This window comes from Streptopelia decaocto (assembly GCF_964273445.1).
Source record: "Streptopelia decaocto genome assembly, chromosome: 10".
Classification (NCBI taxonomy): domain Eukaryota; kingdom Metazoa; phylum Chordata; class Aves; order Columbiformes; family Columbidae; genus Streptopelia; species Streptopelia decaocto.
The window spans coordinates 4,180,090-4,204,106 of record NC_138665.1 but is presented as its reverse complement, the minus strand read 5'-3'; the positions used below and the strand labels follow the sequence as shown (position 1 = coordinate 4,204,106).

The following is a 24,017-nucleotide window of genomic DNA, read 5'->3' as shown; positions in this document are numbered from 1 at the left end:
GCTACCTCCAGCTGGGCAGCATTGTGTCTTTATAGCTTGCTATAGAAATAGTTATCACACCTTTGGCTTCAAAGCAGTGTGCAAATGGCAGGTGTGATGGCATGATTCTTTCCTTCCAGCAGCAAACCAGCAAAACCGATAAATGGACTCAAGTCTGAAAAAATGTCAATAGCATCGTCAGGATCAGCTATTACCGTTGATTGCACTTAATGGGAACAGCCTGGATAACAAGCCCTTGCTGTCTCAAGCATGGCAACAACTGTCTGGCAAGCCTAAATCATTGCAGAGCACACTGTCTTCTCTCCTGGGTATCATGTCGGGTGTTTTCTAGTTTCTACCCCTATTGATGGCATTTCTGTTCTGAGGATGGAATTTCTTAAAGCTTACCTCAGATCTGAGCAGCTCCTACCTGAAATTGGATTGAATGATTGAAAAGTTGTGCCCTGTGACACAGGACCCTATTGAACCAGCGGCATTGCCCGATTTGGTCTGCAGGACACACTTAAGAGAGGAGCCGAGTATCAGGGTGACAGCCCAATTAGTTCAATAAAAGCCAAAGTCAAGGCTCAAAAAGTTCCTGTCAGTATGTCAGCAAGGACGTTTAGCTTAACTTCAGTGGCATCTGCAATACCGCATCTCAGCTCTGCTTCTACCGCTCAACGAAAGGAAGAACTGAAGAAGCCCCTGGGCTGGAGAACCGAGTCTGCTCCCCGGCCGCCCCCGACCCTGCAGACCCATGGGCCTTGCAGCCCCTGCTCTTCAGTTCTCGGGGTCCCTGCAGTCTTTACAGCCATGCAGGCACCTTCTACGGTGTCGTCATGTGGGCAAAGGTGCAACAGCATCTGACAGCCATACATAATCATCCCTCACCATGTTTACTTTGCACAGCTCACCCTTGTCATGTAAATTTTCCAGATAGGTGTAGGATAAATAGCAGGAGAATAGAAAATAAAAGCTCTCCTGAAATGTGAAAAGGATTTTTCTCATCTTACCAGATGTCAGAGTAACAGTAAGATCCCTTTTCACCTCAGTAGATCCATTATAGAACCCCCGTTTTCCAATACACACACATGCTCCTGCAGAAAAAGTGAGGTCCTTTTGAGGATTATAAACACTATATAAAGCTTGATCTTCCCTGAGTAAATTTAGAAAAAATAGCTTTTTTGGTGTCATGATTTTGTCTCTTTCCATCACTCCAACACCATTGGCACCAACGTATGAGGTTCCAAAGGAACCGCGGTCCTGTGGCGGCAAAGCACACCTCACAACAGGTGGTGATCTGTCACAGCCAAGCCAGCGATACTTGTCCTGCCTTTAATTCCACAGAAACAAAGCCACCTCCACACTCCGTACAAACGGCTTCTCTCAGACAAAGGGTCAAACCCCCATGACTGTAACTGTACTGCAAACCCAGGGAAGCCAATTTACTTCTTCGCTTAGTATTAACGGGATGGGAATCTGGCCACCAGGGATTGTGATGCTGTAAAATATGCAGTAAACAATGATTTCATTTATATGAAGAATGAGTACTATATTAAATTTGAGTTAAATATTAAATGAAGAATGTATTAAATATTAAGATGAGGATTCTACACACGTACTACTTGTTGCAGATAAAAATAACTGCATATACAGTTGAGATGAATTCATCCACCATTTCAGAGGCTTCATGTCCTTTAGCGAATGTCACTGGATTTTGTATTTTTGTATTTTTGTATTGGTGATTTTATATTTTGTATTTTTGTGCAGTATATGGATCTAAGAATTTTACTTCCATGCAACTGCCACCTTGTACATTTGTGACTGTACCTCATAACCAAATTCCTACTTTCCTCTATAGCACAGTATCAAGGCAATTTGTTTTGGCTTATAAAACATTCTTCAAACAGTTTTTGGCTCTTCTACAATGTATTTCTCATGGGAGATTATTTCCTAGAGAACAGGAATCTCCTAGAAGAAGGGGATGAAACTATGCAGGGTGGAAGCCAGGATCTGAGATGCCCCTGATGCATTTTATTAAGGTTCTTCCCGCTCTGGTCCCCTTCTTGTGCCCTCCTCTCCCTTGCCTCTCTCCATGATGATGGTCACATCAAGAGTGAAATTCCACTTTCCTGCCCTCTTCAGACAGATGATGGTTGTGCGTGTTAGTCCTCAGAGGGTAATTAAATGCAGCATCTCAAAGCTGAATTGTACTTCATTCTCCCTCCATATGGCTAAACTTTGTTTTTCCATAACTAATCTGACATTTTCTGATTGGGTAGTGGAATATGCATTTAATTTGTGCACAAAAGGTTACATCAGAAATTACTTAGGAAAAAAAAATTATGAACTGCAAGAGAGGTTCTGAAGGCATGATACTTTCTCCTAATTCCTTTCATTGTGAAGTTTGCTGTGAATTTTCTGTGCCCTGAAACAATTTTCCTAAATTCATTTTCCTTGGTGTGACTTAACAATATTGTCAGATTAATGAATCTGTTGGCACAGTTATTGTTAAAGGACATATTCTACTGCAAAACATCAGACCCTGGAGGACAGCGAGACAAAGAGTTTTACGATCCCTGGTAGCAGACACTGATAATCACAATTATTTACTCTTTAAGCTGAAAAAAATTAACTAAACAAACTTTTCTTTGTTGCAAAATCTCTTTTGTTAAGAAAGATGAGAACAGTGTTATATCTCTCAGGACCACATCTCCCTTCACAAATCACATCCTTCAGTACAAAGACCTTCACATTAAAATGAATCAAAACTTCAACCCGTGAAGTTATTTCACTACAAACAAGATCAGATATAGACGGTCGTTACAATCACAACAAAAACTCTTTGTAGCGTATGAAAGGGATACCCAAAATGGCTGAGACCTTCACCCCTTATTTTGCCAAGATATTCTGAAGATACTTGTTCCCAGAGAGCTTCCTTTAAGAGATGTGTTGTAGAAACTTCTAGTTAGTGAATTTTTTAGCTTCTTAAGTGAGATTAATAAAGTAAAAATCCAGTTGTGTTCTGGAGGAATTTTTGCAATTGTATTTATAGGAAGTAAATGACTTAATTAAATATGTTACTCTGCAGCAAGTGATTTCCATACATAGGTCATTTTAAGAAGGAGATTATATTTTAATTGTCTATGCAGTTGTAGTAAATGCTTTGAGAAATATCCCTTGAAAAACATTCATAATGGAGTGATTTTGCATCCACGGTAATGTCACAGAGGCACCAGTACTTCCTCAAGCCTCTGTGAAATCTTAAGTTCAAAACTCACCTGAAATTTTACAGAGAGGCTTCAGATCTCACAGAAATCAACTAAAACCCAAATGTGTACAGGAAATTCCAAATCACAATAAGCTTTCTATATTGAGCACCAGAATTGTCTTCTGCTGCTTAAGCCTCATTTCACCACCTCTGAGAAGAGGCACGAGGCTTTGCTAACCTGCGAACAAACAGGAACCGCTGCTGCTCCAGAGAGCCCAAAAGAGCAGGAATTTATGTGACCAGCTCAGACGGGTGAGCTTCACAGTAACCATCACGTGCCCTTCACTGACACACAACCACCCTTCCCTAGCAACATTCATAGTTAAATTTCCTTCAATCTACAATGCAACCAGCTCCTATCCCACATAACATGGTCCCAGAACAATAAATAATATCCCCATTTTCAACTTGGCATGTGCTATCTTTGCTCATGGTACCTCCTTGCTTCTCAGCACTTGTGGATGCTCATTGTAGGCCTACAAGTCCACACCGGCTATAGTAAAAGCATTATCAGAACTGACTTCCACACTAGCATCCTTTGCTAAGTTCCACACCACCTAAAGTCACTTTCACAAAAACTATTAATAATAGTAGTCTTCCATTTATTCTTCCTCCTCCAAACCTGCTGGAACCACAAATGCTTCAGCACTGTCATACAGTTTGAAGGCATATCCGCATCACTAATGAGCAGCTACTCAGTGACCTTTGCATCGTGTGCCTCATCCCTGCGACACAGGAGATAACATCCAACTGTCCCTTCTGGCTTTCAATCCTGTGAAACTGTATGTTGAACGCTCTTCAGAGTACACTCTTGCAATCACAGACCAACATAAACAACGCTCATTTCTTCTTCCCGTGACCCACAGGGAAAATGAAACTCCTTCAGAGTTAGCTGCCAAAATATAAAAGGATGTTTATCCATTGGAGGAAGAAATCAGGTAAACTGAGGCACATAGTTTTAATTTTGAAAATACATAAGTTTCCCATTTTCTCCACACCTCCCATCACCATGTCCGAGTAAAATCCCAGTATTATTTCCTGAAATTGAACAAGAGTAATTGGAAACAGAATTCTGCTTATATAAACCATTACTGCATGTCAGGATCACTTCAAACTGTTCTTTAGATATAACCCAGAAGTGTCGCAGTAATTCAGTCCCAATGCTCACATGAGAATGTTTTGGAAGGGGTTTTGTACTGCAGAGCGCTGCCTTCAAGCAGACCCAAAAACACTGAATAGTAGCATTCTTTTTCTTTTTTTTCCTTCTTTAGAACGTTTCCTTTCCTTTTCAAATGCCATATGAAATAAAAAAAAAACCCAAAAACCAAAAAAACAAACCCAGTGCAACCTCCTTTAGGAAAAACAAGGTTACATTTTCTTATGCTTTTTATTACAAATGGAATTTTACTGTGACTAGAATTGCGTTCAATTTGCTCTTTTCAATGCTTTGAAGGAGTTTGAAAGGTTTATTCTGCTTCACTATAAACAGCACTCGGCAATATTCCCCATATAACTTGGTGCATAAACCATGAACCAAAAGAGATTACAAACAGTTGATTTCTTTTTACTAGACTTAGTCTGTGCAGCAGGGAGGCCGTTTTAGTCATATGAGGTAATAAAGTTGCAGCAATATTTTTCCTTTCTGATCCTTTACATGCATTCTCCCAGGACAAAAGATACTTGGGGTATGTTTAAGGGTCTATGTATATTGTTGACAATTTTATTCATTATGCGTTTTGGAAGAACAAGCTTCCAGCAGTACATACGCCATTATATCTATACACGCACACCCATGGTGTGACACAAACAAATTGAATTTAGTAACACGGGCTTTTTTAAAACTGGAAACACTAACTTTCTCTCAAATTGTTATGCTGTTTTCCACCGTACTGGTTGAATACTGTGGGATGAGTTTGAGGTTTAGTTGATGACTTATGGGGTATGATTCTTTATAAATTTAGCCCAGCTACCCCTGGTAGCTTTCATCTGCTCCACAGAGGCCGGTGGAACTGCACTGGAATAAGAGAAAGGAATCATGTATGAATGTATAATCACCCGCAGTGAGTGATTTGCACTGGGGTGGTACTTTGCCATACTATGGCCTAATTCAAACCACCTGCAGTCCAGAGCAAATGCACCCCAGCTCTGGATCACACCCGGGGACCTCATATTTAGGGACTTCCCTCTGCAAGGCTGTATCTTCTATACTACATCACCAGCATCAGGGCTAAAGAAGCCCAGTGGGGTGGTCCCCATTTGTAAAATATTGCTATTTGAACCGCAGTGTAGCAGCGCTCTACCAAATGCACTTGGGAACATCCTGGTGCATGAGGGGGCCTGAAAAGCACCACTGGTTCTCTTCCACCCCCGGATACGTGATTCATATCACACCGAAGCCATTAATCCTGGCTTAGTCAGCTGTGAAAAAAAGACATATGCTCTTGTGCGGCTTTTCTTTCACTGAGTTAGGACTTCTTCCCTTGTAAATGAACTTATGAGCCAGCAGAACTATCACGCTGTCTCTGGTGATGTACAACGCCTGTTTGCACAGTGGTATTGTGCTATTACTATTCATTTTGATAGTGTGTTTCCTTCCTCTCCACGCAGTTGGCTCATCTGAATTGTTGCCAAGATGGTTGCCTTGGAAACTAATTAAGGAAAGCCTTTGGTTAGAAGCAGAATTTCAAGCATTAAACTATTTGAGAGACAGATGCAGAAATTAAGGTAATGTCTGCAAAGATGAAAGGGTTTATCCTTTATATGGAGAAGAAAGAACCACATTAAATGCTAGGACTGTAACAAAGCAACTTCTATACAGGGGCTTAGAAGAGGTGAAAAAGATTCCCAGAGCTATGAGGGATGGGGAGATGGACAAAAAAAGCCTCAGGAGATCACATGTTGAGCAAATCCCAGGCAGCTCTCCCTTTCCCCCAGATGCTCTGTATCTTTAAAAGACTTCTTGTGAGTGTTGTTTCTGAGAAATACCACTACACCAAACAAAAGACCAAATCCTCTCCCCACAGTCCAGGTATGGCATGAGAAGCATCAGCGTGTGCATTTGCTTCCAAAGTACATCACATGCAGGAGCGAGAGGTTATCGCAAACGGGCCTCAGGCTCAACTTTTCGACTGTCAACAAGGGCAGCAATTAGTGCCAGCTGCGGAAGCGGCCCACGCTATGTGGACACAGGCTAAATAATGAGTGGGACCCCCAGAGGGCTTTCTAAGGGCAAACACACATCCACAAATTCTGTGCACTGAAAAGCTGCAAAAGCAAACTATGCGGCAAATTGTGCTTTTACAACTACCTATTAACTGAGGTTCAAAGCAAATACGGTCTCTCTATGAGCGCAATGGTATCGATTTAAATATTGTCTCCAGGATAATGCTGAGGATAATGGTTGACTCCTTGTAGCAGCATAACTGAGAACACATTTTGGTTCTCTGTACATTTAGGGGCAATGCAGAGGTTGCCACATAAATATGCCTGTAACTGCATAAAAGCATACTACAAATGCTGTGGTAAAAATATGCAAAATATCTGAAGCAGATGCATGTGTGTGCATTGGTGTGTGCATTTATATCCCATGAATTAGCATAAAACATAAAATGAGTAATTGCTACTATCGTGGAAAAATAAAAACTCTAATGGTGACTTCAGGTTCATATGCCTCTGGCATAAGAAACCAGAGCTGCTTGGCACCAGCCTTCTCCATACAGCAGCTTGCGCATTTACGGTGAGGCATTCTGTATTAATTATTACTATTACTGATCAGATACATTTAAAACTCGGCTTTAATGTCTTTTGAACACTTTTAAGCTTTGTGTGCCATTACCTCAGCCATTCTGCAGGATGACTAATACTCTGTTAAATTCCCGTCATTTGGAACCTGCCTTTCTTTATGAAGTCTGGATGATGGCTTGGGAGAGGCACTACTATTTACACGCTAGAAATTCTCTCCTCAGGTCTGTGCAAAATGTGCTGTATGTGGGGCAGATTAACCCAACATGTTACTTCTTTCTGCTTTGTAATCTATCTTTGGCCCTTAGTTCGTTTCAGAGCTGACAGGAGCAGGCCCTTTAAGGCAGATACAGCTGTCGCTTTTGACATATACCCATTTTTACTTATCTTCCGTTAGCTGCAGTCCTGAGGGTGACGGACCCAAGTAATTCCCTTGTCCTCCCCACACACCCATATGAACCCACGAGTTGCCCAGACTCCCTGGATGTGAAGGGAAAGAAGTGACCTTTCACGCTGCCTTAGATCCTGCTTTCAACAACACTCACAGGCACCTAATGAAGAAATGTCCTTAAGTTTCTAGTTCACTGGAAACATAAAACCAGACTCTATCAGTCTCTCAGTGACGTTCACAGCGCTGCACATGTCCGATACTCTCCTGGGGCCGCGGCTGCTCCGCTCGGCACAGCTCCGCGCCGGGGACAACACCGCACGGTGACACGGCCGCGGCACCGAGCCTGGGAGGACACGGCATCTCTGGGCTTCACAAGCAAAGCAGAAGCTGAAGCTACCGTAACTCTGCTCCTCCTTCAAGTGTCCCACTGTGTTTACAGGCAGTTATTATATTTTTAATTGCTACAAAGAACACGGACAAACCCACACCAGAGTGTTTATAATGTAACACATAAACCAGCAAGCTTCCATGAAAGCGGCATTGATTTTTTCACTTACATTTTTCCTTTCTGTTGTTGTTTTTAATGACTATTGGTAAACCGAACGCTGCAGTTTTGTATTTATTCTTACGACATTCCAAATGTGAAAGCTGTTGTGCAGTGAGCACACTCTGAGACGAGAGCACCTCTTCAGAGGGATGCAGCTGTGGCTGCACTGAAAACCCGCAGAACATCTTCCTAATCTCAAAATTTCAGACTTAAAGGTCAAGTCATAGTCAGTGCTTGCATCGGACAGAGTTCAGTCAATCAGATTACCCTTCTTAATCCTGCAGATACTTTAATTCAAGTCTTCTTTGACAGTTTGACTGTCATTGTAAAATTTTGAAGACTGCATTCTCTACTGTAATATTGCTTCTGCTTTGTGAGATGCCTCCCCTCAGTACAGAGATTGCCTTTCAGCCTAACCTTTATGACTACGTTTGGAGATAGTGTCCTTTTGATAAAAGCATGCAGTCTCTGGAATAAACAGGTCTTTTGTAAAGTTTCACCATTTTGATCCTGAATGGAGTTTCTTCCTCCTTATTTTCCCTTAGGAGGTTTTCTTCTAAATGGACACAAAGCCAGTCTAGTCTGAAATACAGCTTGTTATCTTGGGAATAAGAAAAACATATTTCTTGACTCAAAATCATGTCTCTAAATACACAGTTGAACAAGCTAAAGCTTACTGTTAGTTCTCAGAAGAAAATGTTCTTCTGTTTATGAGAACAAAATTTTATATCTATCTGTGAAAGAATACTGGAATATTTTAGCGTCAAGGGACAAGAAGTGTGGGGAGCTTATGAATTTTGCATGATGTAAGTGTTGCTATCTGTATGCTTGAGAGGCCACTAGATGATTAAATTGCATATAGTTTTTTTGTGGAAGAAGGGATATGGATCCACATGCTCAATGGTTATAGAACTACAGGACAAGGGAACAAACAGATGCTAATGTACAGAATGACTATTAATCTGCTTCCCCTTACGCTGCAGCTGAAGAGCCAGAGCCAGAGGTGATTTGGGCAGGGTATCCACCTCTAGGACACAATATGGGCCCCATCACAAGATTCTTTGGAAAGGGAATGAAACCAGATGCGCTGCAGAGTGAAACCTGGCACAAAACAGGTTACCCAGGCAGAGCAGGAGCTGAGGTGAACTCTTTTCCCTACCCTACATTTACATACCAGGGGGAAACAGCTGGGACAGATCCCTCCTTGGGTGCCAGCCAGCCCTGAGAAGAGAAGTACTTCACATGACAGGTTTCAGATCTTGGAAATACAGAAACATACAGATGTGCCAGATGCTGAAGCCATATGGAATACTCAAGGTCACTGACTCACATGTCTTAATGTCACTGGAGGAAGGTACAGAATATTCCAGCAGGACCTGAAGTCTCTGAAGAAAATCCTCAGATGCCCAATTGTCTTTAAGGAAGCCTACACCTTCAGAAGAGACGTATATCCTGGTTTGAAACGGTTGAAAAAAGCACCAAAGAGAACTGCACACACTGACCAGGCTGATACAGGAGAAGAGGTCACTCTTATTTAATCCTAGCACTGACACGAAGCCATGATATGTGGTTTCTGGAGCAGAGAACTGACAAGCTTGTCGAATGGCCTGGCCAAGAGCCCAAAAGTCTGATAGCAAACGCAGCACGTGTGTAGACTGTTTAGTGGTTTACAGTCTGTTTATTTCTGCTATGACTTTTGCTCTTGAATAAGTCCTATTTAAGCATCTGAAACCCGGGGTCACTGGCAAATGCTCCTGTTTTCCCTGAGAGAATGACATCCCCACAGTGACCAGAGTAAAGCCCCTCTCTGGAGGGAGGCATCACTTCCAGAAGGTAATGGGAGGGCTGACCTTTGAAGATGTGCCCCTGAGGAGGCCAAAAAGGGAGAGGGATGGAAAGGCAGCTGGGCTGGGGCAGCCTAGAGCAGCCCTTGGCGGGACAGAGTTTGTCCAGCAGTGCTCTGCCATAACAGGCAGAGCCTTGGCTTCCCTTTGCTCGGGAAGAAAGCTCTTCAAAGCCACCTGCAGTTGTGCAGTCTGTGTGCTGCTAATGTGCTCAGATGTCACCGCCTCAGAGCTGAGCAGACTTCCTAGACTCCAAACAAAGCGCCAGTTTGACTTTCTAAACTGCAATAAAACGCTAGATTTGAAATATGCAAATCCAGAGTTATCCTTCCCCTCAATGGGATGCTATCAGCAAACACAGTTGGCTATACAGAAGACAACTCTCCACTCCCTTGAGCAAACTGGCTGGATGGATTTACATGTATTTGTGAGATATTTAAACTACTTTATGAGAAGATAACAAGGTAAGCAGAAGAGATGGAAGAAAAGCCAAGACACAATAATTGTCAGGGGTCAAACGCTACTGATTTTCTTTGCAGAAAACTAAGCCATTGGTTTTCAGTATCAAATTAAAAGAACTCTAGAAAATGCTGCTAGAAGACATTTTTAGCATCAGGGGCACCAGCCTGGGATCTGCTTGGGCAATTCTTTGTCAAGTGAATGGTCCCAGTAAAATAAATAGGAGAATATGCATAAAAAAGTGCTGCATAATCAGACTCCTTTTGTTAGACTGCTAAAAAGACACAATTATACTATGCTATATATGACATAGTATTTATGGGTGAAAATATTTGCAGGGTTTGGTAGCAAAACAATGGACTGACAGTGTACAACTGATTGGGTAACACTGGTTGACACCGTCCTAAAATCCAACTGCAAGAAAATTTTAAGATCTTTTAGGAATCTTTGAGATAATTTAGGATAAAGATTTCCCAGAAATATCACAGTTTTGTGTAAATAAAGTTCAAAAGAGGGACAGTGGGCATAATACAGAAAAAGTCATGTAACAGTACAGAGATGAGCTATATACAGTAATGACAATAAAAAGGCTCTAATTATGTAGAAGTATGAGTACTGTAGAGTTTGGGGAAACTCAGAGGCCCCAGTGCCAAATCTTTAGTTACACAGATGCTAATCACATTGATAGAAAGCTGAATCAAACATTTAATAAAATTACAGCTTCAGCAGGTTTGAATTTAGAATGCTTGGAGAAGAAAAGAGTTCACTGTTTTTTTGCTATACAGTTTGCTTGGTAGATAGCTTTCATTTTAGGCACTGGAATGGTTTGATTATTTTTTCTCTCACTTGTACAATGTAAGAAAAAGAGAGAACAAAATGTAAATGGAGTGAGAAAGATCAAACAAAAGGCCTGTTCCCCAGCTGAGAGTGGGCCCAAACAGCTATTTAAGCTCAGCTTAGGAGTGCTCTCCTGCATAATTTTCAGAGGAGTGGGCTGTGAGTATGGTGTTTTGCATCTTCTGTGAGAACGCGAGCAAATGGAACAAAAAACCCATAGTTTCTCACACTTTGCTGTACGAATTTCCCTAAAGAGAGCACTCACCATATTGACTACAAACACAGTGCAAAACGCAACGCTATGTATGGGTGTGACAGCCACACTGGCTGTCGGAGTCGCAGAGCAGCGCTGGCCTGTGCTGTGTCCTGTTGGGCATCTTTGTCCTTCCTGCTGTCCTGTGACCACAGCCCCGTCCCCGCAGACCGGCCCCAGGACACCCCTCAAGGCTTGGCAGCACCCCAGTCTCTGGTGAAGAAACCCAGGGTATACAGCTGTTGCATTCCCCAGGGTTTATGGCAGTGAGGTCAGCTTGCTACTAGTTTACAGTGCAGCATTTCTAACAGATATGCTAATGCTTAATGAAATTTAAACATTATTTTTCATCTATTCCATACTATAAATTCACGGTTAAATTTATGAAGTGGCAATAATAGGGATTTTTTTCAGTCTTAATGCAAGTGAATTCCCACATGCATATGAATACAGAAGCAGCATGGACTTGGTTCCACACCAACGCCAGCTCTGCTGTGAGTGCAGGCGGCAGGGGCCTGTCCTGCCTCTGCCCCTTGTGATGTCTGTCTGTCCCTGCGCCTCTCCAAGCACGCTGCACAGCACAGCCAGTGGCACAGGCGTCCAGGGCAGCTCCTGGGGACAGGGGGGTACAGCCACTCCTCCGAGACCGAGCAAACCCTGGGAAGGCCATGCGACAGCAAAACAGTCACCAAAAAGTGCATCTTCCCCAATAAAGGTGTTTAGACTATCACCCACAATTTAAACCTGTCACTGGCTCTGCAGAGGGAAGGGCTTTATACCAAAAAGTGCTAATGAGCTGTTTGGACTACCAGCTGAATGTTTCATTAGCAATATTTCCATTCGGGAATTTTTTAATACAACTCAAAACTACTTCACTGGCTTTTTATTTCTTGTTACATGTTCCACTGAACAAACTGCAGCTTTTTTGCAATCTCTACAAGTAGCTCTGATGTCAGTAATGTTTCTCTGGCATCTAAGGTTTTAGGTTCTTAACCTACTTAAAAATAATTCATTATTAACATTTAGGAAAAAATATCACAGAGACATTTCCTTGTAGATCACATGTAAGCGCTGCCACCAACTATGAGCATCACTGAGGCATTTCAGCTTTAGTAGATAACCAGCCAGTTGTTGAGAGTCATATCTCAATAGATATTTAATTAATTTCTAGCAACAGAAAGTTCCGGAAACATTAACGATGTCTGTCACAGCTAGACCACAATTTCTGAAAAGTGTATACCTGTTCCAAAATGGTGTTGATTCTCTCTACTTCACAGTCAATTAAGTATCTTTTTTCTTGCCGCCTGTCCATCTCCTCTATAATTCTTCTGAACTCTTGAACATCCTTTATGCTTCCTACAGATCTGGCTGTCACTTGCCAGTTGTTCTGTACTGCTGCTTCCATAATTGCCTGAAGAATGGAAAATCCTGTAGGGGGAAGAGACAATGCAAGCGTTTAAAAACAGAAAGAAAACAAAAACTATTTTGAATGGCTGACAAAGGGTTCACAAAAATTTACATCATCTAAAGGGACACATATTGGCCAATAGCCTGCAAGTGCTTGATTACTTGAGAAAGCAACCGTGCAGGAACCAGTTTCTCCTCTCAGCCGTGCCACTGCCAAAGCCACTGACTTCAGCAGAATTGCTCAGCGGTATATTACTGTGAGGCGTATCAGGATCTGTCCAATATATCATATTATGATCCTCTCAGGGATGTTTATGGTGGTGCTGGGGTCCGTGCCAGCTGAGAACAGGAGCCTGCAGCCATTACTTGGGCAGAAGTCCATCAGCTTGAAGAGCCGGACAGAAGGGGCAATTTGCCTGCGCAGACTGCAGCAATGGGTCATTACCTGGCAAAGATCCAGGCACTGCACAAGAATTCCAATTAAGTCATTGTACTGGTTATTGGAGCCACGAACCATAGGGGAATATTTTACTGATACTCACTTTGATTTCAAAAAATGTTTTAAAATATGGAGTCTAGCAGTATTAACCACACCTTCAATGCTTTCATTAAGGTAATATCAACTCATTAGCAGCCTCAAGAGAGGAAAGAAGTGGTACAGAATGACTAAAGATTGCACAGTGGGAAATTATAGAAGCAAACAGCATTTCGTCTCTTGTGGACAGCCATGCCTGGGCAACAGACAAGACTCCAGTCCCCAAGCAAAAGGTGGCGGAACTGGGAAGGGTGATCTCCTTCAAGTCATGCTCTGTAGGAGTCATCAGAAATTGATCTGCATCCCTTTATTGCAGTATGCAATTGGGAATTTGGTGAATTACTTGTTTTGCATAGTTCTAATTGTTTCAGATCTGGGCAGATGCCAATCACAGAGAGAGGTTATCTACTTCAAGCACACACAGCGGTTTCCAGCACAGTTTCTTTCTACAGACGCATTCATGTGAGCTGTGTTTCTGTCCAGACAATTTATTTGCAAAACATTCAGTCCAGTCATTTAGTCATACTGTGGATTTTTTATCCGCAGCCAGATTTCAGAAGCTCAGAATGTCTTCACACACACAAACACATCAACATACAGGATCAACAATCAATTAATTATGCTCTGTGACAGCCAGTCCCCTACAATTCTGAAATGAGTTGGAGCTGCAGAGGAACAACATGTTCACTGCTTTGAATTAAGCCAATAGCTGTTCTGAACTCAGATATCATTCTAGGGGCAAACTGGTAACAGGCTGCAGCCTGACGTTCCATAGCCTGCTGCAAACCTGGCTGAAGCCTGAGGAGCTGCATCGTTATCTCATTACAGACACAAATGAGGGGAGAGTATGATTTTCTGGATTGCAGTTACGTTATTATAATTTACCATGTGACTTCCTTAAGTCTCAGTCAAGTGGCCTCACTTGCCCTTGATGCTTAATGCTTTTCCTTGTGTGAATGCACTTACTATCCCATGAAAGGTGGTAACAATTAATATGTACGCTGGTTGGGAACTCTTTCTGGCATCTTCTTTCCCCTGGGATTATTGAAAGGGAGGAATTTACATATGTATAGTACAATGAAATCAGTCTTCCTTAACATTCTATTTTACAAAAACGGCTGTGATGTCTGTGACAGCATTGTGATTTCATTGCATGTAGGAGGAAGATCTAAGCCTCAGATATTTGGTTGGCTGCAGACGAGGAATTTTGATGTGGGAACATAAATACCACTAATGGGGATTTACAAATGCTTTGTGTACAAAGATGTGGTTTTTAAAAAATATGATTCTACTAAGTAATGAATATTTACAACTTTGTTTCATCATTCATGTCTAAGTATGAGTCCGTAAGTCTATTTTTTTGACTCCAAATCAAACAAAATGGTTCAACAAATTTTAAAAAACTTGTCACATAAAAAAAAAAAAACAAACAACACTATAGCTCTATTTTTTGCTAATAACATATACAAAACTTACAAATTGTCTCAAAGAAGTAAGAACATGAACATGTTGGAGAACAGATGCCACTGGTTGACTGCCATGCAGCCAAGTTCAGTTAATACTGTCTGAGTCAGAGCTTGCCTTGTCAAACCTTTAACATCTCAGAAGAAAGCTGAGCAATTTTCCTCATTTTGTGCAATTGCATGTTTACGTGGGTGTGAGTGTGTTTTGCATGTTTGTGTATTAGTCAGTGGCTACCATTCCAAGAAAGAGAAGAGCAAGGTTACTCAGCAGCCTTTCTCCTATGCATGAAAATATGGTAATCTGAGTGTGAAAAAGCTCCAGAGCTTCCTAAATTCTGTCTTCTCTACCCCAGCTTTCTCCTCGTCACACCAAGCCTTTACAGCCGCAGTCCCCTCTGCCCTTCTCAGTTCTTGAAACCCTTGCCATGGCTCAGGCTGTGCGAGGCCACCCCCTTCTCCTGTCCCCACTGACAAGAACTGTTTGTCCTTCCTGGCTTGTTAGGCCGGTCCTCTGATGAGGTTCACAGAGCCCATTCCCCTCGCTTTACAAAAGCACGGTTCCAACCCCCTGCTTTCAGGGAGGCTGAACTCCCGCATCCTCGCAAATGCCAGTTCACTGTTCCCAACCCCCAAGCTCACTCTCTATTGCCTTCAGCACCATTTATGACGTTTTGCATTGTTACCCATTATGTGATATTTCTGTAAACAACATGTTCCAGGTTCCGGCTGTACTTTACTATGAAGAGAGTTGTTACATAAGCAGTGTGACTGTGTAAATAAAAGGACCATTTTATCTTTAAATGTGAACTTTTCTTTCTTCTTAGCATAATAATGCAAGCTGTGACAGTTTGGGTGTGCAGCCCGGGTAATGAATGGGGAAATTATTTTCCTTTTTTTGTGCACATCAGTCACCAGACCCATACAGTGAGTTTTCCTATTCCCTACCTTCCAGCATGGACACCACGTGAACACTTCACAAGAGATGTTTCCCCTGAGCAGCCCCAAGTGCTGAACCTCCATCTCACGCACCCCAAAGGAAACCAGCCAGGCATGGTAACCACCTCTGTTTGGTAGCTTCTTATGTTCTGCATCAGATCTGTCCTGAAAGACTGAAGGACTGATAAGTCACCCCAGGTCTGTGAAGAAGCCATGCAGGACAAATGCGCTGGTTTGGCTGGGATGGAGTTAATTTTCACAGGAAGCTGGGAGGGGACACAGCCGGGACAGCCAAACTGGTCACAGGTGTATTCCACACATAGGATGTCGTCCTCAGTACAAAACTGGGGGAGCTGGCTGGGGAAGGGGCTGGCTGCTTGGGGAATCGTTGCTGTCGGCTGGGACTAAACCACAACAAAAGGCTTTCATTAATACCGTTGCTAGTTTATACTGCTTCAACTGATAAAGCCAAAAAATATTAGATAAGAAAAACAATACCCTCTTAGAAGACTACAGCTATGAGATGATCTCAAACCAGGTTCGTAACACCACTGCTAAAATTCAGAGGTGGTTCATTCTACAGTCATTAACACAAATACAGACAACAGGAAAAAATCATCCAGACCCCACTCTGATCTTTCACCCTCTTTTTTTCTTAGTAATACCCTGGATGTGCAAAAGCAGCAGGATGGAAGGCACACGCTCCTCTGGAAGCGCTCTGCTGGGGCTGCCTCCTCTGCACTGCACAATGTCATTAACAGGCGGGCACTACTGGGTCACAGATATGTCTGGTCACACCATGGTCATGTCCACACTTGCCAGGTCATGTAGCAAACCTGTATTAATTTTTGGTACTATGGAGGTGTTGCTCCTGTGATCTTTGAATCAAGCACACAAGTCGAGCTGATCTGCGCCTATTAAGGGTTTAGACAACCTTTGCCTTCATATTCAAATGTGTCATTGTCTTTTAAAATATTGATGATTTCAAAGAGCCAAACCTCACCTAAAGAGTCTGCAAAATGATTGGGCTGGAGCAATCTATGGCAATAAAACTAGAAAATAACACGTGCCCAGCTTACTAGTCAGTGAGCGGAAGCAAGTATTTTGAGTTTTGCTGACCGAAGGTTGCAAAGAGGGAAATTATTATATAAATTTCTCTTAAAGCAGGAAAAATATTACTTGTTGCAATGCTATCTCTGTACTTTAAGCAACCCAGACTCGATTACATTCCAGGCAGTTCCCTGGAGCTGAACTAAGACACAAATTCTCCCAGTATTTTCACGCTTCTGCCAGGGAAGCGAAGCCTGTATCTCAGCAGTTCAGATCATCCCTTTGATACAAGCATCTCTCACTGACCCTACTAACACAGGTGAAGTGGACATTTCACTCTTTTGCATCTATGAAAGCTCATGAAACTTTCCTCACATTCGCATAAGCAAAATTCATCTGAGTAGTTTGCTCAGCCAGATGAAATTCTATGCACGACATCACTGAACTTAACTCATTTGAATAAGAGCGATCATTAATATGTCACGAGTAAAAGACCACACAGCAACATCTGCAGCATCACGTGAGCCCCCACAATTTGCACCAAAGTACTTACTGGAAAAAAATTACCTGCTTCCATAAATCACTCTTCTCCTGAATGTTCCTGATAAGATCTTGGACCTTAGTCTCCTATTTGAAATGAAAGAGCATTTGCTTGCAGTCCCTCTTTCTTTGCCTTGCTGAGTACCACAGATCTTTGAGGGGTATATTTTCCTGGCATGGAGCATGTTTGTGTCAGCTGAATGAACATTAGCTCTGATCTGAATACTTGTGTTTTGAACTATGTACCTGGCACATGATACAAAGAACTAAGATTCTGGCTCCTGAAGGAACTTCAAGGATTTAGGTCTGGAGTTGTGTTTGACAAGGGCACGATGAACTCACCAGAAAGGAGGCCATCAAGGCAAGTGCTTCCCCAAGACAAATACAAATTGTATGATGCCAGCTTACATTTCAAGTGTACTAGAGGTCTGTAAGTTGAGATATACTTGAATATTCTGTGTGTTTGGCACTGAGTCTAGCACTGATTTAAAAGCAAACAGATCAACATGTTAGGTGTGAGTAAAAACAACTAGTCAAGCCAAAACACTCCTCATCATTCAAAATCCAAACATGTCAGTTAGGCAACTATGCTTTGCACAACCTATGGCTGCTTAACAATTTTAGAGTAGAGGATGAAGCAAGGAATAAGCTACTAAAGTAGTCACAAGTAAGAGATGCGGCAAATGACTACTACACTGGAGTGCTCTTTCAGTCCAACACATAGGAGTTCAAATTATTAAATAGAAGTAGAATACCTGCATTCCACCTGTTTTTGACCTGATCACTTCTTTTTGGTAACATGCAGGCAAAGTGTTACACTCCACTATTCTGATAGCAAACAACCTTCTAGATCAAGTAACAAACACAGTCTGAAGTTTTTTTCTTCTTCTTTTTCTATTCAGTAAACTTCTAGTTGCATTATTGCAACCTGCCATACATAAACAAATAAATATACATAAATATATATGTCAGCTTAGTTACGTGAATGTGAACTGGCCGAGCTCTAAAGGAGAATTTACAGGAAGCATCTGGTTCACATTTGCTATTTGTTTGGGATGGGATACAGCTAAACATGCAGGAATTCAGATCTGACAAATCCAAGACTTTTTTTTTTTTTAAATAGCTCTTTCTGAATGCATTTTATCTTCATCTGTTCTTTCCTAACAACCTTGTGTCTGACTTACTCATTTTACTCAAGCTTTAGGTCATTGTAACTCCAGTGTTTTTGAATGAAGCTGTGCCAGTGTAAAATGAGAGTAATGTAGTAAGGGACTGAACAGTACAATAACCAAGGGCAGACAAAAAGATGCTGTAAGCAATGCTGTCACCTCTGTAAGGGGACTTTTACATATGACTTTCACAATGATGTGGGCAAATCTCCTGGTGTAGAACAGACCCCAATACACCAATATGATCCAAAGTCTGTCAAAAGAGCTGTGTTGTAGTTTTAGCTTTGCTATGCAAATCTTTACTTAAATATGTCCAAGGGAATAATAATCGAGCAATTATAGTTTCTGGATGCAGAAGGGTAACAGAAAACAGATGAGATGGGAACATTTTGAAGTCAGAGTATGTTCTGCTTGAGGAAAATGTAACAGGTAAACACTTCTGCAGAGAAGATGGAAGAACTAGCACAGAAAATCAGAGAAAGGAATAATGTATTTTGAGAAGTGACAGAAGGTGAAGAGCATAGTGTTGTCCAGTGGGCATGGGCTGTAGGGTATCCTCCGTGTACTTATTACCAAGAACTCTTGATTCTGAGGCTATCAGAAAGCTGACAGAGGCAGTGGTGAGGGCAGTCTGTCACCAGAGGATGCTGACATCTGGAAGACATGGGCCCTGGGGGTAATGAAAAGCCCTCCAAAAAGGAAAACATTTTTTTCCATGCAAATGGAAAAATGGTAAAACTACACTAGTGTTAAAAATAAATAACTTCCAAGCTTTAGGTGTTCTGAATAAAAAAATAATTAAACCACTTAAGTACAGAGAGATTTCATCTGTTGAGCTCTACACTGAGTCCAGGGCTTTGCCTCTGTCCAGCGGAGCCAAAACCCTAAAACTATGCAGTCAGTACAGCCCTGTCACACATACAGAGGGAGTTCAATTCCAATGATATTCCTGCCCAACGTCCATTTCCCCGAGTGCCCTGAATTGTCTAATAAGGACACTCTCCAAGTGATGTTAGCAAATTCACAATAAAGCATTTGCTGAGTACAGTCCTGCTGGCCACTGGTGTAGGGAAGCTAACGACATAACCTCAGTGCCCCACCACAGCCCTTCTGTAGTGGCTTCTCTCCCTTCTCTTCACCCCTGGGCACCCCTTTCCCACGACCACACATTTTGCAGCCTCACGTACTGCTCTTGTACGGTGCAAGCTTGAATGAGTCCTCACCAAGCTCTGCTGCTTGCAGCAAAACAGCCTTCAGCTGAAAAGGAATGACATAATGAAAGTAGAAGTTTCTTTGGGTAAAAAAGAAGAAACCAAGATACACAGATACTACCAACCACTTATTTCAGACCATCAAAGCTGGGGTTTTTCATTACCCTGTGCATTGGTCACTGAAGAAACCACCATGGATTAAAAAATATCTCAGCCATAACCCTCTTGATGTCAGACACCATCAAGTTGACCACAGTGAAGCCTAAGTGAGATGCTTTGGCCTTAGTCTGTCCTTAACTTCAGGTACATTTGGACGACAGTCTCTTAGGTTCTCTTTATAGTCATCAGATGGATGCCATGTAATCTTTCTACGTTTGCAACATGCATGGAAATCAACAGAAGAAAATACAGACATGAAGTTATGTGAGGCATTATCATGTAGGTATCACTCACAACTTTTACCTGCAATTGAGAAACTAAAAAAGAACAAAAATCCCAATGTGTTGACTAGCACTCAACTGATGAGGCTAATTACTGCACGTTAAAAATACATATCTAATTGTGTTTACATATTTATCTCAGCGAAAAGATTCTAATTAGGAATCACAGAGTTGGCAATTATCAGGCTGGAAAAGCCTAACTTGTCTGCAAAACAACTGTAGCACATTCCTCATGAAGCCAGTCCGCAAAGTGAAATCAGAGTATGTGCAGTTATTGCAAGATGTGGTGAATTCAGCTCATCTTTTGTTGACAATACTGACTTTGAGGAGCTAGTCAGCCTGTTGCATGACTTGGAGAAAACAGAAAGCGAAAAGCCACCTGATAAATCAACAGCAGAGGATTTTGAAAATAGCTAAAACTTGGCCTCATGTTTCACTGCATTCATCTAAACAGCTAAAAATGTAATTTTGCTATATGCTGCAAACTTAAAATTATTGATAACACAAGTTAATTCTTTGCTGTGATATGCACAGGGTTTTTTAGCACGGGCATGCAAGGCTATTGCTGACTGCCTTCTCTTAAATACATGTCTGGAACTGCTGAGTCTAAGAAATGATAAATATTATTCCTTTGAAGAAACAATCACCGGAGATTATGGTAATCAGACTATGAATTGAAATACATATTAATCACCAAAAAAGCACTGGGTTCACCTCAGATAAATGTCTTGGAAAAGAAATTATTCTAGTTGAATTGTCCTCAAACATAGTAAAATTATTCTATCTGACCTTCAGTCAATCATGTTAGAAAAATATTTATTCCTCTCCCTAACCTTTATCTCCACTTTCTGTATCTCAGGCTACCTAAGCAAACAAATCTTTTGCCTCTGAGAATTTTCATTAACAGATGCTATCAGCCTTTCAAAGTCTTTCTTCATCAACTTCTCACCCTTTGGTATCCAGCATTTTAATTGCCCTTGCAGCTGGAATGTGTCTCATGTCTCAACCCGTAAGTTAATTTCCTTTTATTTATTCTGAACACTAAAAAAAAAAAATATAGCAATCAAAGGGTGAGTACTGATTTTTAAAATATTCTGAAATTTAAATGAGTTTTTATGGTAATATAAATGATAATTTATGGATCCATACTCACAGCCTGCATGTGTGTTTCTTTTTAGTCATTCGGTTATCTGTGCCTTTTTTTTGCCAATGGGAAGTAACGAGGAGTTTAATATAGCACTATTACCTATATTTTTTCAGTACAAGCATTTCTCTTCATAGCACTGATGTATTCATTAATTACAAGGTCTCATGTTAATTCAAAACAGGTCTGTATACCTCCTTGACCACTTGGCAATACAGATTTGGTCTGAATTGGGCTTAGGCACACAAGTGTAGTTCTACCGCATCGCACAGAATAGATCATCTCACCTGCTTTCTACTGATTCTTCCTGTCGTGAGGCCACAGGATGACAATTTACAGAGTTAGCAGAGAATCAGCATGACATCAATAGACACCACCCGGCCAGCACAGCGCCCGGGGGTAACAGGTTACCTTCCAAACATTTCACAGAGATGAGGTGGCAGAATGAGGACGCGGTGGTTCAGGGCTCTGTACCAGTGACCTAACACCATTACTTCTTGCACCGTGACGTTCCGCGTATCAACAAACCTGGTTTATTCTGCAGGGTGGTGACACACAACAGGCTCAGGTAACATACAGAGCAGAGACTACCGCTACCAGTCAGGGAATTCCTGGGTCTTTACCTGCTACTGAAGGAAGAAACTAAAGGGGAAACAACAAATTGCTTTTATTATTCAACCTTATAATCCCATTTGAATATTAGAGGTCTCTTTCATTGTAGCAAAAATCATTAATAATTCTAGCATTAGCTACCCCACCTTTGCTAACACACAAAGTATTTTTTTTGGCTGCTGTTTTGTATTTTGCAACTTCTAAATACAGGGCTTGTAGCCAGTAACCTTAGGTGGGTGAAAAAAACCCAGATTTAAGCATCTGTGGTCAGTTACTGGATACACTGTTCCTTATTTAGCTCAGGAAGGCAGCTCAGATGAAATATTAGGCTGGATTATACAGAAATGTGCAAACATTTCAGCATAAATATTTGCTACATAGACAGGAATGTGATTCAAAAGTTTAGCTCTGGCTTCATTTCTCCAAGTGGTGACACACTCAGCTGCAAAGGAAGGACAGGGAGAACATTCTGGGAGCTGGCTCCGCAAAACAGTGAGGGCTGGCCTTCAGACATTTCGACAGCATCCAAGACAGTCTGTGTCTACAGCACTCACTCTTCCAGGACATTTTTCCCATGGATTGGATTTCCCACCCTGTCCTGTGGTGCCATGCCATTCATTTTTACGCTCCACAAATGGAATTTGCATAGGAAGACATGATTTTGATCTAACAACGACAACAAAAAAGCAACGTTACCTCAGCATGAGCAGAGTTTGTCTAATTTACTGCTCTGAAAATTGATGGTTTAGAAATACCAGTATGATGGGTTTCATAGAGGAAATGGGCTCAGGGAATAACCTATTTGATTTCAAAGGCAATTTCAGCAGAGGCTCAACGTTAGCATACATGACCACTTTGGAAAAAAACTAGCCCTGCATATAAAGGGCCTGGTGATAGAAAGGAATATACCCTCAAAATATGTCCCAAAATTAGCATAACGGAAGTGTACATTGCTGGATCACCACAAACGTGCAATGGTATCAATAAAAGGTTACGCATCCTTTAAGAACTAATGACCATTACATCTTCATTAACTGCTGCTGGACTATATACTCATATACATCCACAACTATACAGCAAAATCACTGAACATGCACAACTATGTCTCCTAGTTTTATATCATCAATAAACATCAAAAAATAATCTTATTCTTGCATGTGCACATGGTAAAGATCCTGTGAAATGATCTAGAAATGGTAATAACCACAGTATTTGAACCAACTAATACTTTTGCCTATGATCCTCTCGGAAACGGGCTCACTTCATGGTGCTGTATAATTAAATTTTCACAGGTACCTGTCTTTGGCTTTCAAAAGCGGCTTGGGTAGGATGCTAGGAGTAGCTTTCCAGAGGCAATTAAGATGCAGACGCCAAAGGATCTCAGCAGCAGGACACCTGCCCTCTGCTGACTTAACTGGCAGCCAGGCACAGATCTCATTGAGGTGCTTTTCACAATGTGACTGTCTATGTTAAAACCCTCAACACCTCTGGAAGACCTTTCCCGTGTGTCTTTGGAAATCGCTTATGAAAATAGGATATGTGCTTCTCAGAATATGTACTCTGTGGCCTGCTTAAAAAGTGGCACAGAATCCTCTACAGAATACACTGTTAATTAGTTATTTCATTGCAACATGTTCAACAAGTGCACAGATAGAAATGGGATGTACACATAGCTGAGACAGACCATGAATTATTAGCTTGAAGAAAAGGGCATTAGAAAATTCCCCTCCAAGGTTGCAGAGTGGTATCTATCACAAAAGGCAGGGGTTGCATATAAACTGCAAACGCCCCGTCTTCATAGTTTCAAGCTAAATTGCTCTCAATGTTTTCTCAGAGTTGTTTTGTAAAATTAGGAAGCTGTAACAAACACATCCTTGGGACCAGTCAACCTCAGTACTCCAATTACGTTGGGCTTTGCACCCAATTACACTGCCAAGTGTTTACTGTTATTTAAAATGCTTATATGCTATTTGAATATTCAATCCAATATTCAGTGCAACAAAAGAACTCTTCTATTCTATTTCTTTTAATATTATACTGATGCATGACTAGTCTTCCATGACTCCAAAGCCTCACAAACCTGATTGCATTGCAAAATTTTAGTATATAATCTGATACACAGTGAATGGTACACACAGGTAGAAGCACAAGCACTGCTAGTTCTGATCACTTGGTTTACCTTTACTGT

General features: G+C 41.5%; 1 protein-coding gene across 2 annotated transcripts in view; it reads right to left on the bottom strand.

Moving 5' to 3' along the window:
* The window catches only part of GRIA3 (glutamate ionotropic receptor AMPA type subunit 3), a 144,568-nt gene that overhangs the window by 66,975 nt on the left and 53,576 nt on the right, over positions 1–24,017 (bottom strand). For both annotated transcript variants that reach the window (XM_082061564.1, XM_082061563.1), the window contains exon 4: positions 12,563–12,750. In XM_082061564.1, the coding sequence (XP_081917690.1) occupies positions 12,563–12,750 (188 nt within the window). The remainder of the gene's footprint in view (positions 1–12,562; positions 12,751–24,017) is intronic.